This window comes from Elaeis guineensis, chromosome 8 (assembly GCF_000442705.2).
Source record: "Elaeis guineensis isolate ETL-2024a chromosome 8, EG11, whole genome shotgun sequence".
Lineage (NCBI taxonomy): Eukaryota > Viridiplantae > Streptophyta > Magnoliopsida > Arecales > Arecaceae > Elaeis > Elaeis guineensis.
In genome coordinates, this window is record NC_026000.2 from 109,942,516 (window position 1) to 109,955,805 (window position 13,290).

Below are 13,290 nucleotides of genomic sequence, written 5' to 3' on the forward strand. Positions count from 1 at the left end.
CCTAGCATCAGAGGCCAAGATTGCAACCTTAACATGTAGATTGGAAGCCTTAGAATTATAGAGACCAGCCGATGTAAATCAAATATCTGCACCCATGTGTAAAGGGTGCAATGCACCAGACCATGTCTTAGAAGAATGTTCCTACTCGAATGAGTGTGCACAGGTGAATGCCACCTATCAAGGACCATTGAACAATCCTTATGCACCCACATATAACCCAGGTTGGAGGAATCACCCGAATTTCTCATGGTCCTAGAATCCTAATGTAGGCAATCCAAATTTCAATCAGCAAAATCTAAGGTCCAACTCAGTGATGAACAACCCACCAGGCTTCCATGATAGTGACAAGAAAATTACCTCTTTAGAGAAAAGCCTAGAAGCCATGATGAAGACACATACCAGCTTTATGCAAACCACGGGTCAACTCATAAATAATAACACCCAATCTATAGCCCGTCTGGAAATGCAAGTAAGTCAGCTGGCTTCGACCATTAGTGAATGAGAACATGGTAGGTTACCTAGCCAACCTGAGCCAAATCCTAGGAACCAAAATGGTCCACGACCCCAACAAGGAAACCAAGTTAATGGTGTAAATGCCATTCATATCTTAAGATCGGGAAAACAAATAGACAATAAGGTAGTTGCACTTGATGATATAGAGGACTCATCTGCCGAGTCACCTTCTAAAATTACTACCTTTCAACCTCAAGCACCAGAAACTAAAAATTCACCTAGTCCAGTACTTAAAAGTCCTAGAGCTCCTTTTCCAAACAGACTGAAATCCAATAAATCTAAACATTTAGACAAAATTTTAGAGGTATTTAAACAAGTCCAAGTTAATATTTTCTTTTAGATATAATCCATCAGGTTCCAACTTATGCCAAATTTTTAAAAGATCTTTGCACTAGGAAAAGGACCACTAATGTACCAAAGAAAGCATTTTTGGTTGCAAGTGTCAGTTCATACCTATCTAGCCATGTGCCAATTAAATATAAGGACCCTGGAGCTCCAATAATTTCTTGTGTTATTGGAGAAACCAATATAAAAAAGGCCTTGCTAGATCTAGGAGCTAGTGTGAATATCTTTCCATATTTGGTGTATGAGCAACTAGGATTAGAAAAACTTCAACCTACTGGGATCACATTACAGTTAGCCGATAGATCTCTCAGGATTCCTAAGGGAATGGTCGAGGATGTTCTGATAAAGGTTGAAAATTTTATTTTCCCTATAGATTTTATTATTTTAGAGACTAAGCCAGTTGTGAATCCTAAAGGACATATACCTGTCATTTTAGGAAGACCATTCTTAGCTACGGTCAATACTGAAATCAATTGTCGAAATGGTCTAATGAAGTTATCCTTTGGGAATATGACCATTGAGCTTAATGTTTTTAACTTAGAATAGGAATCCTCTTCTCATGCTGATGTCAATGTAGTCCAAGATGGTATTTATGAATCCATTGACATTAGTGATGATGAAGTCGACCTAGAGTCTAACCCCTGGTTAATCCATGAGTCTGAGGATGTCAATAAATACTTAAAGAAAATCAGATTAATCAGGAATCGACACTTCCTACTGAACCAATCATTGAGATGGTAAAATCATCACCTAAACCATCGATAGAGGAAGCATCCATTTTAGAAATGAAACCCCTCCCAGAACATTTCAAGTATGCATATCTAGGACCAAAAGAAACTTTGCCTGTAATTATTGCATCAGACCTAGATCCCAAGCAAGAGGAGGAGTTAGTGTCAGTTCTAAAAGCAAATCAAGAAGCAATAGGTTGGACCATAGCAGATATCAAAGGAATAAGCCCTTCTATAGTTCAACATAGAATATACTTAGAGGAAGAGGCTAAACCAACAAGAGAAGCCCAAAGAAGGCTTAATCCAGCTATGAAGGATGTAGTTAAAAAGGAGATTCTGAAACTCCTAGATAGTGGAATAATTTATCTTATTTCTGATAGCTCTTGGGTAAGCCCAGTTCAAGTAGTATCCAAAAAATCTGGGGTAACAGTGGTCCAAAATGATGCAAACGAACTTATCCCAACTAGGACCCAAACGGGATGGAGGGTCTGTATAGACTATAGAAAGTTGAATGCTACGACAAGGAAAGATCACTTTCCTTTGCCATTTATTGATCAAATGTTAGAAAGACTAGCCGGACAAGAGTTTTACTATTTTCTTGATGGATACTCCGATTACAACCAGATCCCCATAGCCGCTGAAGATCAAGAAAAGACTACATTCACCTATCCATTTGGTACTTTTGCCTATAGACGAATGCCCTTTGGACTATGTAATGCACCGGCAACCTTCCAGAGATGCATGATCAGCATGTTTTCAGCTATGATAGAACAATTTCTAAAATTTTTATGGATGACTTTTCTATTTTTGGCCTAACCTTCTCCGAGTGTCTGAATCACCTGCAATTAGTTCTAGAACGATGTAAGGAGAAGCACTTAGTTCTCAACTGAGAAAAATGTCAGTTTATGGTCAAACAGGGAATAGTTCTTGGCCATGTCATTTCTTAAAAGGGGATTGAAGTGGACAAGGCCAAAATAGATCTAATTGCAAGTCTTCCACCACCTAAATCAGTGAAAGAAATACGTTCATTTTTAGGTCATGCTGGATTCTATAGAAGGTTTATTGCCAACTTTAGCAAAGTAGCACGTCCACTGACTAATCTTTTGGCAAAGATACCAAATTTGAATTTACTCATGAGTGCTTGGAATCTTTTGAATTTCTAAAAAAAATACTTGTATCAGCTCCAATCATTCATCCTCCTGTCTGGTCTGAACCATTTGAATTAATGTGTGATGCGTCCGATCATGTTGTGGGCGCAACCTTAGGTCAACGGATAAATAAGCTGCCTAGAGTGATATATTATGCAAGTAAAACCTTAAATGATGCGTAGCTTAACTACACCACAACTGAAAAAGAGTTCCTTGCCGTTGTCTTCGCTTTAGAGAAATTTAGATCTTATTTGGTTGGGACCCACACCATTGTTTACACCGATCACTCAGCCATTAGACATCTCCTAGCAAAGAAGGATGCCAAGGCACGCTTAATCAGATGGATTTTGCTCCTTCAAGAATTTGACCTAGAAATTAGAGACAAGAAAGGCACTGAGAACGTTGTAGCAGATCATTTGTCCCGAATTCCAGTCGCACCATCTGTGAACCACCCATCAATGAATCTTTCCCAGATGAGCAACTCATGTCTGTGTCTACTGAACCTTGATTTGCTGATATTGTAAATTATTTAGCCATAGGTAAGATACCTTCTCATTGGACTAAGCAGGATAAATATAAATTCTTTGCCCAAGTGAAGTATTTCATTTGGGATGATCCTTATCATTTTAAACAATGTCCTGATCAAATTATCAGAAGGTGTATCCCAGATAATGAAGTCATGAATATTTTATCTTTTTGTCATGATCAAGCATGTGGGGGTCACTTCGTATCTAAGAAAACTGCTGCTAAGGTTCTCCAATGTGTTTTTATTGGTCCCAATTTGTTTAAGGATGCTCATGAATATTGTAAAAGTTATGCTCAATGTCAGAAAATGGGTCGAATCACCAAGCGACACATGATGCCACTCAACCTAATCTTGGTAGTTGAAGTTTTTGATGTTTGGGGGATCGATTTCATGGGACCATTTTCAAATTCCTTTGGAAATGAATATATTCTAGTAGCAGTTGATTATGTTTCAAAATGGGTAGAAGCAATTGCATGTAGAACACCCGATAGCAAAATGGTCATTAAGTTTCTTAAAGAAAATATTCTCTCCCTTTTGGTATTCCTAGGGCAATCATTAGTGATCGGGGAACCCATTTTTATAACCGACCTTTTGCAACATTGATGAAAAAGTATAATGTCACCCATAAATTGGCCACACCATATCATCCTCAAACTAGTGGGCAAGTTGAAGTGTCAAACCGACAAATCAAACAGATCCTGAAAAAACTGTTAGTGCCAATAGAAAGGATTGGTCTTTGAAATTAATTGATGCACTTTGGGCATACCGAACCGCTTTCAAGACCAATCTAGGAATGTCTCCTTATAGGATTGTGTTTGGTAAACCATGTCACTTGCCTATTGAGATAGAACACAAAGCCATGTGGGCCATCAAACAACTAAATACAAATTTGAACGACGCTAGAAACCATAGGAAGCTTCAGTTGAATGAATTAGAAGAACTTAGAAATGAAGCCTATGAAAATGCAAGGATATACAAGGAACGAACCAAAGCATTTCATGATCAATCAATTATGAGAAAAACTTTCAATATCGGACAAAAGGTGCTCTTATATAACTCTAGATTACATCTGTTTCCAGGAAAGCTTAGGTCTAGATAGACAGGACCATTTTTAGTAAAGGAAATCTTTTCACACGGAGCTGTTGAGATAGAAAACCCAAGTAATGGTGTTATCTTTAAAGTTAATGGTCAACGATTAAAACCATTCTTGGAATTACTTGTCGAGACTGTTGAAGATGCCATGGTTCTTTATGAACCAACTTATTCTGATTAAATTGCTTCGAGTTTGGTCTGGCTGAAGAATAAAACTTAGCACTTCTGGGAGGCAACCCAGCTTATTTAATTTCTAATGCTTTCTTTGTTTTCATTTACTTAGGACAAATAAATTAGATAAACTCCATTGGGGACAATGTCGATCAAGTTGGGGGGAGAGCTTGACAAAATCAGGTGTTATCATTTCTTTTCCTTCCACTATGAGTTATTTCTTGCATTTAATATATTAAAAAAAAATTGAAATAAATTAATCTAAAAAGAAATAAGAGTAAGTTAGAAAGTATTTGCTAATAAATGTAGTGAGTCACAGAGAAGATTAGCTGGTTAGACTCTTGGTGGCCTAGGTCATTTAAAGACTATTAGCACTTCCAATTGCAATGCACACTAACAAGGTAAAGTAGGTGTTAATTGTAAGGCCAATTAAGGATTTGAGTATTATTTAAATTAGATAATTTTCTCTACACCCCAATTGAAGAAATTTGAATTTAAGGAAAGAGCTACCTGCCTGAAATAAAATGCAAAACACAGAGTAAATGTGGATTGCCCGAAGCCTAGTAACCGGGTCTCTTCACCTAAGTCAAGTGTTGAGATTCGCATCAAACGATGGTGGGAAGGCCAGGATGCTCAGCAAAAAAAAAAAAAAAAAAAAGTGTGAAAGCTACCTTAGTTCTTTGTTTAATCTGGGGTGTATAGAAAATTAATCGAACTAAGTTATGAAAAATGATACAATTGGCCTGTACAAGTTAATACTGAAATACTAAGTTAGTTATCACTCACACAAGTGCTATAAAACTTTAAGTGTACTCTAAGAAAGCTCCTAAGTAGACTGACTACCGATTCTAATTCGAAGCTCATTACTTAGTAATACTAGAAAACTTCTTGAATTTCGATCTTAAATTAATTTGCAAAGGAAGGATCTTTTTGGAATATGATCTTATTTTGGTACATTGCTAAGGGACTAGCAATGATTAAGTTGGGGGGTGTGATTTATGTCACAAATTGACATAAAAAGTATCAATTAATATCTAAATTATCTAACTTTATTAAGAAATTGATACTTGTTATTATATTTTTAGAAGAAGAGGTCATCAATAGAAAGAACAAGGAAAGAGATTCCAACGGCATAAATTTTATGCAAAATGGAGTTAAATTGACCCAGAAATTGAAGAATGAAGAAAGAAGACTCAATTGGGTCAAACCCGAGTCAAATCAGGTCAAAATTGGTCAAAAATCAACTGATTTGGTGATCTGGTTAGCCGCCTGGTCCACAGCAACAGGCGCCTGGACCATGGACCCATCGGCGCACCATAAACCAGCCAATCAGCGAGTCTCGGCTCACCGCAACGCATCGCGAGCCCGGTCCACGCCGCGGTCCAGGGCTCATGAGGAGAGGGAAGAAGGTCCGAAGGGCAACCTGGTAACTTCACATCACTCGATGGTCCGATCAAGATCCAACGCTCCACATTTTTGCACCATCGGATGGCCACCATCGCAGCCGGTCAAGATCCAACCGTAATCAAGCCAATTGCAAGAATCAATAAACACTAGGACAACACGGGATCCTTCTGCAGCGCGATCCAACGGACGAAATCTTCCAGCGCCTTGATCGGACGGTCCGCGATGCATCCGACCTGATCCCATCTCTGCAGCGCGATCCAACGGCAGCGCTTCACCCAGATCATGATCCGACGGCCCAGAATCGCTTCCGGCTTGATTTATTAGATGAATTGGGTCCTTTAGATGAAGATCGGACGGCTGAAACAATTTCTAGGTTTCTTGATGGATTTAAGTACTTTTTGAGCGAGATTTGAGCCCCTAAATCCCCCTAACAGCCCTCTAAAACCTCTTAGTCCCACATCTAAAGTTTTGAAAACCTTATAACCCCCAAATGCCTATAAAAAGCCCCAAAGGCTCTTGTTTTAATGATTCTTTCCTTCCGATCAAGCTTGTAACCCTAGATAGTGGGGTTTTTAGCTTTCTTCTCAAGCCTCGAGCTTTGAGATTTTTGTAATAATTTTTTTTTATATAAAATCTTATTTTTATGTAATTTTATCTCTTTACATTATGCAATTTATTTTTCTTGCAATTAGGATAGTTTAATTTATGCAATTTAATTTTATGCAATTAGGTTAGTTTAAATTATGCAGTTTAAATTTATGCAATTAGGATAGTTTAATTTATGAAATTAGGGTAGTTTATTTTTCTGCATTTAAATTTTGCAAGTAGATTTAGATCATGTCTAGCTAAGCATCCCTTCTAGGGTTTGCGATGAAGCTAGATCATGAGTAGGGGTTTTACATAGGGTTCTTTCTTTTTCTTAGGGTTTCTTTTTCTTCCTCTTTTGCCAAGAATTTTTGATGAACTACAGTTGGGTCAGAGTCCCTTCATAGTTCATGCTTGATTCAGTGCATAGGAGGAGAAAACCTAAGGGATCCTAGTTACTACTCCCTGTAAAGAATCTTGATGGGTTATCGTTGGACCTTAGTCCCTTCATAATCTATGCTTGGGAAAGACAAGAGGAGTAGTCGTTAGGATCAATAAGAAAAATTCTAGGTAAATTCCTAATCTAGATCTAGTGGATTCAAAAACCCTAGATCCTTAGTCTTATTGTCTTTAGCAAACAACTTTCGATTTTCGATTTTCGTTAAAGCTCGCTTGAGCATAGATTTGAAAATCATTTTTAAACCAAGTCTCTATGGGATCGACCGTACTCGCTGGTCGTGCTACTCTGCACACTGTGCGCTTGCGGTTTTATTTACAAATTTTAAGATTTGCACATCACTGTCCTCTTGATGAGACATTCTAGGGCACAGGGAGTAGCATGGAGTAGAGTTCTTACCAAAAAGGTTAGGGAATGTCGACGTCAGGCCCCATGGTGGGAGCCTTGGTGAGAAGGCGATTGTCGGTTGATGGTGCCTGATTGGCACATGCTCTTGCGTGCATGGTCCAAAATTGGGAAGTAGTTCTGATGATTGTGCCAAGATGGCACAAGTTGGGGAATAGACTGTGGAGGTTGCTGGGTGGCATCGATTAGTGCCTAGACCTGACAGATCAGGTTGTTGAATCATTATGGATCCACCGTCATGGGTGGCTGCACAGGCCATGCAGACCTATGAGAAGCAGATGGTTGGGTGACTCCACCTTAGCTTCATCTGGTGGACTATCAATGAGAAGCGGCAAAGTGATAGTGTCTCACCATAGTCCCTCTCTTTTGTTGGATTGCTCGACCCTTCCTCCAGCACCAAATTATTGTTTCAAGACTCCAGTGGAAGCTGATGTAGTCAAGGGCAAAGGATGGTTCGAAAATCAGGGAGCCATAAGGGATCTGCAAAAAAGATCTACACATACCAGGGGTTTTCTGGTAGGAGACTGTCTGATGCTCAAGTCAGCCAGAACTTGAGAACAATAAAAAGGAGAAAGGGAGAAGGGAAATAGCATAAGAGATATTCTCTTTTCGGAGTAGAGTTTAGCTTGAAGGTTCTCCCATTATTTTTTTTATATAGAGATGGAGTTGTAGATTATTACATAGTCTAGTAGGTCAGATCATGATCTGTCAAGCCACTAGATAGGAAGTCTGCAAATCATAAGTTGTTAGTCATCAATAGTGGACATGTTGTGACAGTTCCTTGGAATATTCCTGGAGGTGGCCCATGTGGCTGAATAAACTGATGATTTGAGGTCGGCTCACAATCGAGGCCTTGGTCCGAATGCATTATCATTGGTGTCGGTCATGAAAGATCATCCTGTATGGTTGGTGAGGTCCTGACCTTTAGGTCGGTAGGCATCCAAGTCGAGGTCAGATGGGAGCCGATAGAATCATTCCATCCGGACTCTCTATAGCGATTTGATGAATCATCAACTGTAGTCATCGACAGTGGGCTGATTATAAGGTCAGTGGTAGCATGTTGATGTCCTCGTCATGTAACCAAGGAGGATAATGTCTAGGGATGAGGTCCGATAAAATTGTCTGTTCTATTATCAGGACATATGATGTTCATCGTTCGGAATCTGCATCGATATTTCAGTTGGTCCGAAGAATACATCAAAGATGAGATCAGAGATCAGTGGCCGAGGTAGTATGATCTCGTAACAATCACCAATGCAAACGACAAGCACAAAAATATTACTCACAAATGCAAAAGGAAAACATGTTGCACTTCTTTATTCACTGTTTTCCTGGCAGATCTTTGTACAACACAGCACCCAACCAAATTCGCCGTCTATCAGAGCAGCTACCGCTCACGGTTCCAACAAAAGAGGCGTATGGACAGGAAAAGAGGCAACTGTAGGAGGGAACCGCTCGGCGCGTAAGCGAAGAGGGGGGCTCGCTCCCAGTGCCTGATTTGCAGAACAGAGCTAAAACAGAATGAGAGACTGCTCCAAAATGCCTCATGGAAGGTGAGGGTTAGTTGCTGGTGATCCCATTACCATGGGCTACTGTTGCAGCGCCTCAGCATGAGGACAGTCTTCTGGGCATTCACCCTTGCACGTTCGGCCATGGACTCCATCAGCTACAGAGCAAAGGCAACAAAAAAAAAGACAGTAGGTTTCAGTCTTGAAATTTTGACAAATTAGTTTGAGAATGGACAAGCACAAAAGAAAGCAATTAATACGATTGACGTAGAGACTAGTTAGTCTACATACCACTTGCTTCTTCAACGCCAGCATTTTCCTCTGTCAATCCAGAACAAAAATGGTAGCATTTCATTAGCAAAGGGATGCCAAGGAGAGCCATTTTGACTCTCCTTTCAATAACCAGCATGTATAAAGAGAATTTGCAATGGGCTTTACCTCCTCTTCTTTAAGTCGGACATTCTCTTCTTTTAGCTGCTTCAGCTCCGCCTCGAGCTCCACCGTATATGCCTGTATAATTTTCCCTAGAGCTTGTGTCAGAATGGTTAAAATGCCGAAAACTTGACCAAAAAAATAGGTATAGGCGGTGTTCATGCTTTGATACGAGTCGTCTATGCATGCAAGGAGTTGAGTGTCGTCAATTTAAAACCATACATGGGCACTGGATTGTGCCTGACATAGTTTGATCTAAACCCATCGGATTAGAATCCAAAAAGCTGTGACACACGGCCTATGTAGTAAATGAGCCATGCCAACCAGCATCTTAGGTTTGGGGTTCAGGCCGTGTCAGGTACGATCTATGAGCCATGTGGGCTTGATGGATGGTATGCAGGTCTAATGGGCAGTTTTTTTTTTTCTTTTTTTTTATAAAAAAATTAGTCCAAATAGACCGTGCCATGCACGATCCGTTTGGACATAGGGAGATGCAGGGGTGGGGTTGGCAGAGCTGCGGCCCGTAGAGCTCTGAGGGATGCAGCGGGGGAAGGGGTTGGGAGAGTTTTTTTTTTTTTATTTTCCCCAATGGACTGCATCGGGAGGAGGAGAATGTGGACTGCGACGCGGAGGGTGCAAGGGGCGATCGCGTGAGGCGGGGGAGGCGTCGGGGTCAGAAAAGGGAAGTGAGGGGGGTTGGTGGCATCGGAGTCGAAGGAGAGAAGGGCGTTTGGTGGCTTCGGAACCGGGAGAGGGGAGGGGAGGGGGTTTCGTGGTCGTGAGAAGTCGAGTGTGATACGGATGGCAAGAAGTAGCAGAAAAAAAAAAAAAAAAAAAAAAAAAAAAAATGCCGAGCTATGTCAATTCGGATTTTTATGGATCGTGCCATAATCGACTGCAGGTCACAAATCCTCAACTAATCAGTCCCTTCTAATAGATTGTGTCTAGTACGATCTTTTACTATAGCTAATCGATCATGTCTGATATGACCCATTCGTAACGAGTCGAGTTATATAATATTCGTATGGCCCTTTGTCCATACCTACTTAAAATCTAATATAATGACGCCTAAGGCTCTAACCACACTTCTAATCCTGGCGTGCTGGAAGTGGATCTTTGAACGACTTCGTCTTGCAAAGACTTCTCAACCAATCCGTTATGTGACGGAAATATCCTTCCCGTGGGCCACCAAATAAACCAAATAATAAATGTAAATTTGTATTTACGTTCGAACTTTCAGTAAACTAAGTAATGAATGTAACTTTATGGGTAGTCACCGCCAAAATCAATTGAAAGAACAAGCTGACGTATCATCCAATAGTCTAAGAAAACAACCAAGATTACGCCTCCGCCGAGAATAGAATCAGAGGGAATAACATCCCTACTTTTCTAACTCTCTCCCTCTATCAAGCATAAAAAATATCTCACGCGGTGAGTGCTCGAGAATGGGACAAGATGAGTGTAATAAAAAAAGAGTTAGCACCAATATCAACCCCTAAGAGGAAGGATTAAAGCTAGCTTTCGAAATGCAGGCTCGCAGAGCGCGCTCTCTCTCTCTCTCTCTCTCTCGGAAGCGCATCTGACAGCATTTATGAGGCCCAGTACTCCGTCGTTATCTATGTTTCCATCCCACTCGGCCCCTCATCCGAACTCCATCCTCCACTGCTGCTCAATTCGGCGAATAAAATTCTAAATTTTTATCTTCAGCATTTTTTAAATGCTAATTTCTATGCGGGAAAAGTGCTGGGAGGACGAAAGAGATGCAATCGGTATGTACCTGCTTTCGGGCTCGCGACCTGGCCGCCGACTCGCGGTTCTTGATCATCCTCCGCTGCCGCCGCTCCACCACCTTCTCCACCGCCCCGTCCAGTGCCCTCTTCCTCCCTAACTTCCCCCCTCCGCCTCCCTCCGCCGCCCCCGACTTGCCCACCTGTCCTCCCCCCACCCCCTCCTCCGACCCTGGGCTCGACCCCCCGTACCCGTTCCTAACCCTTTCCCCGAACCCGTTGCCCACGGAGTATCCTGGCCCGCCATCCCCGAAGACCTCGTACATCCCATTGCCCGCGACCTGGTGGTCCCCGTAACCCTGCACCCCCACCACCTGCCCGTACACCGGCGCCCCCTCCAGCCCCACCATCTGGTACCCCGTCGGCACCCCGTACTGCGTCACCGGAGGCGGAGGCGGCGCGTGAGGCGACGGAGCGACGACCTGATGATAGCCCTCCCTCACGACCCCGGCCTTGATGAGGAAGTCCTCGAGCGTCATCTCCCCGAGGGTGACCTGGCGAGGGTCTGCGCCGTCGCTCCCGTGCTGCTGCGGGTGGTCGACTTTCCGGCCCCGGTGGATCTCTGTCCACACCTCGTCCACCGTCTTCCTGCACAGCGGCGCCGGGATGCTGATCGACACTTGCCGCTGCAGCGGCGGAGGCGGAGGCGGAGGCGGCGCCCCTTCACCGTTGGGCTGCGCCTCCGATCCGGCTGCGTGGGCGATCTGGCCCTCCTCGACGTTCCAGATGTTGGCGAGGAACTCGTCCATGTTCATGGATCCAAAGGTCTTTCCGGGCTCGCACACCGTGTTCTGGATCTCGTCCAGGGTCAGCGAGTAGATGGACGACTGCCTCATCAGAGGGATCTCCATGTCCAGCTCCCTCTCTACCTTCTCTTCTCCCTTTTGCCGGTCATCCGATGTCATCTTCCTCCTTTCCGACGTCGACGCCATTGATTCTTCTCCTCTTCTTCCACTCCGGAGCCGAAGATTAGAGAGAGACGAAAAACAGCAGTGGAAAGGTGTGTTTGTTTTGGTGGAAAAAGAAATAAGTGGTGAAGAAAAGAAGAAAGGTAGGTGCGCAAGTCGTTGCAGAAGCACCGACGAATTCCAAGGCAGACGCGAGGAGATTAGGGCGAGGCTCTGCCTGTTTCTATTCTATCCTTTCGGACCTTTTGGACAAATTTACGGGATATTGCAATAATTGGCCAGGCTGCTAATTAACGATTCCTTCCCAAAACAGAAGGCTTTGGAATCAGAGTGTTCCCAAAGCGAGTAATTTTGAGGTTTGATGATCCCATCACAAATAAAACAAGAAGATAACATGCAATATGGCATTACATGTACGGCTTGATTACACCACCATGCATAGTGGACCAGGGTTAGGTCTTAATTAGTTTGAACGATTGGACCAAAGTTGAAACCTTTGAATTGACGACGCCCGTACGAGCACTGATTAGAGAATGCACAACTTAAAAGGTACCTAACCGGGCGTTAGGTGCGCATGCATTTATGGAGGACGAGGTGGGCCTCTTGAATAATTAATGAATAGTGCTGAAACTATACGGGAAGTGCCATATCGCGTTGAACAGTAAATGTTGAATGATGACCGTTGCCGCTGGCCCACCTAGCCACCGAACTCGTTTCATAGCTGTAACAGTAATAGATCGATGGATCATCTGTTCGGGTCGATGAGATCATCTCCAGATAGAAGAGCTAATGATGGTTATTGCACCGACACTGTAGGCTCCCTACACCGGATTCAATTTGAAACAACGAAAGCATCAAAGTCCACTTATTGAAAATATTTAATGAGATCTTCTTATGCTTTAGTACTATTCTCGAGAAATAGTAAATATATTTAAAAATGGCAGAGTGACTGCAAGGCATTGGATGAGAGAATTTGTTTGAGAACCCCACAGGATCGCTGTGGTTTACATGGGGAAGGGTTGCCGACCAGATGGGATGGGCCATTGAAACATTGAACTTTTGTGAGGAAACCTCTACAAAATATATGAGAAAAAAGTAAAATTCGATTGTATTGATTGAATTAAATTTTTGTACATGGTTTACACCATATAAATAGACTACGGATATGAATAAAAAAGGAATAAAAGAAGAAATATTTATTGGGTTATTTTAGGAAGGCTTTAATTATGATTTGGTTTTCATTAAATTAGAGATTTACTATATTTGACACCTTAAGAA

General features: G+C 42.1%; 1 protein-coding gene across 1 annotated transcript; it reads right to left on the reverse strand.

Annotated features, from left to right (window-relative positions):
- Positions 1-8,666: 8,666 nt before the first annotated feature.
- On the reverse strand, positions 8,667-12,360 carry LOC105034504 (bZIP transcription factor ABI5 homolog). The gene is made up of 4 exons (XM_010909696.2): positions 11,095-12,360; positions 9,324-9,395; positions 9,177-9,206; positions 8,667-9,043 (listed from the first exon to the last, which is right to left on the reverse strand). Exons 1-4 carry the CDS (start codon positions 12,034-12,036, stop codon positions 8,957-8,959), a joined length of 1,131 nt encoding a protein of 376 aa, XP_010907998.2. The 5' UTR covers positions 12,037-12,360; the 3' UTR covers positions 8,667-8,956.
- Positions 12,361-13,290: the final 930 nt, after the last annotated feature.

What these genes read in the sequence shown, in the direction of transcription:
- LOC105034504 (XM_010909696.2), bottom strand. Translation starts at nt 12,036, where the DNA reads ATGGCGTCGACGTCGGAAAGGAGGAAGATGACATCGGATGACCGGCAA. An exon ending in GGTCGCGAGCCCGAAAGCAG is followed by an intron (nt 9,396 to 11,094) that starts GTACATACCGAT and finishes AAAATTATACAG; the next exon opens with GCATATACGGTGGAGCTCGA. An exon ending in TCCGACTTAAAGAAGAGGAG is followed by an intron (nt 9,207 to 9,323) that starts GTAAAGCCCATT and finishes CTGGATTGACAG; the next exon opens with AGGAAAATGCTGGCGTTGAA.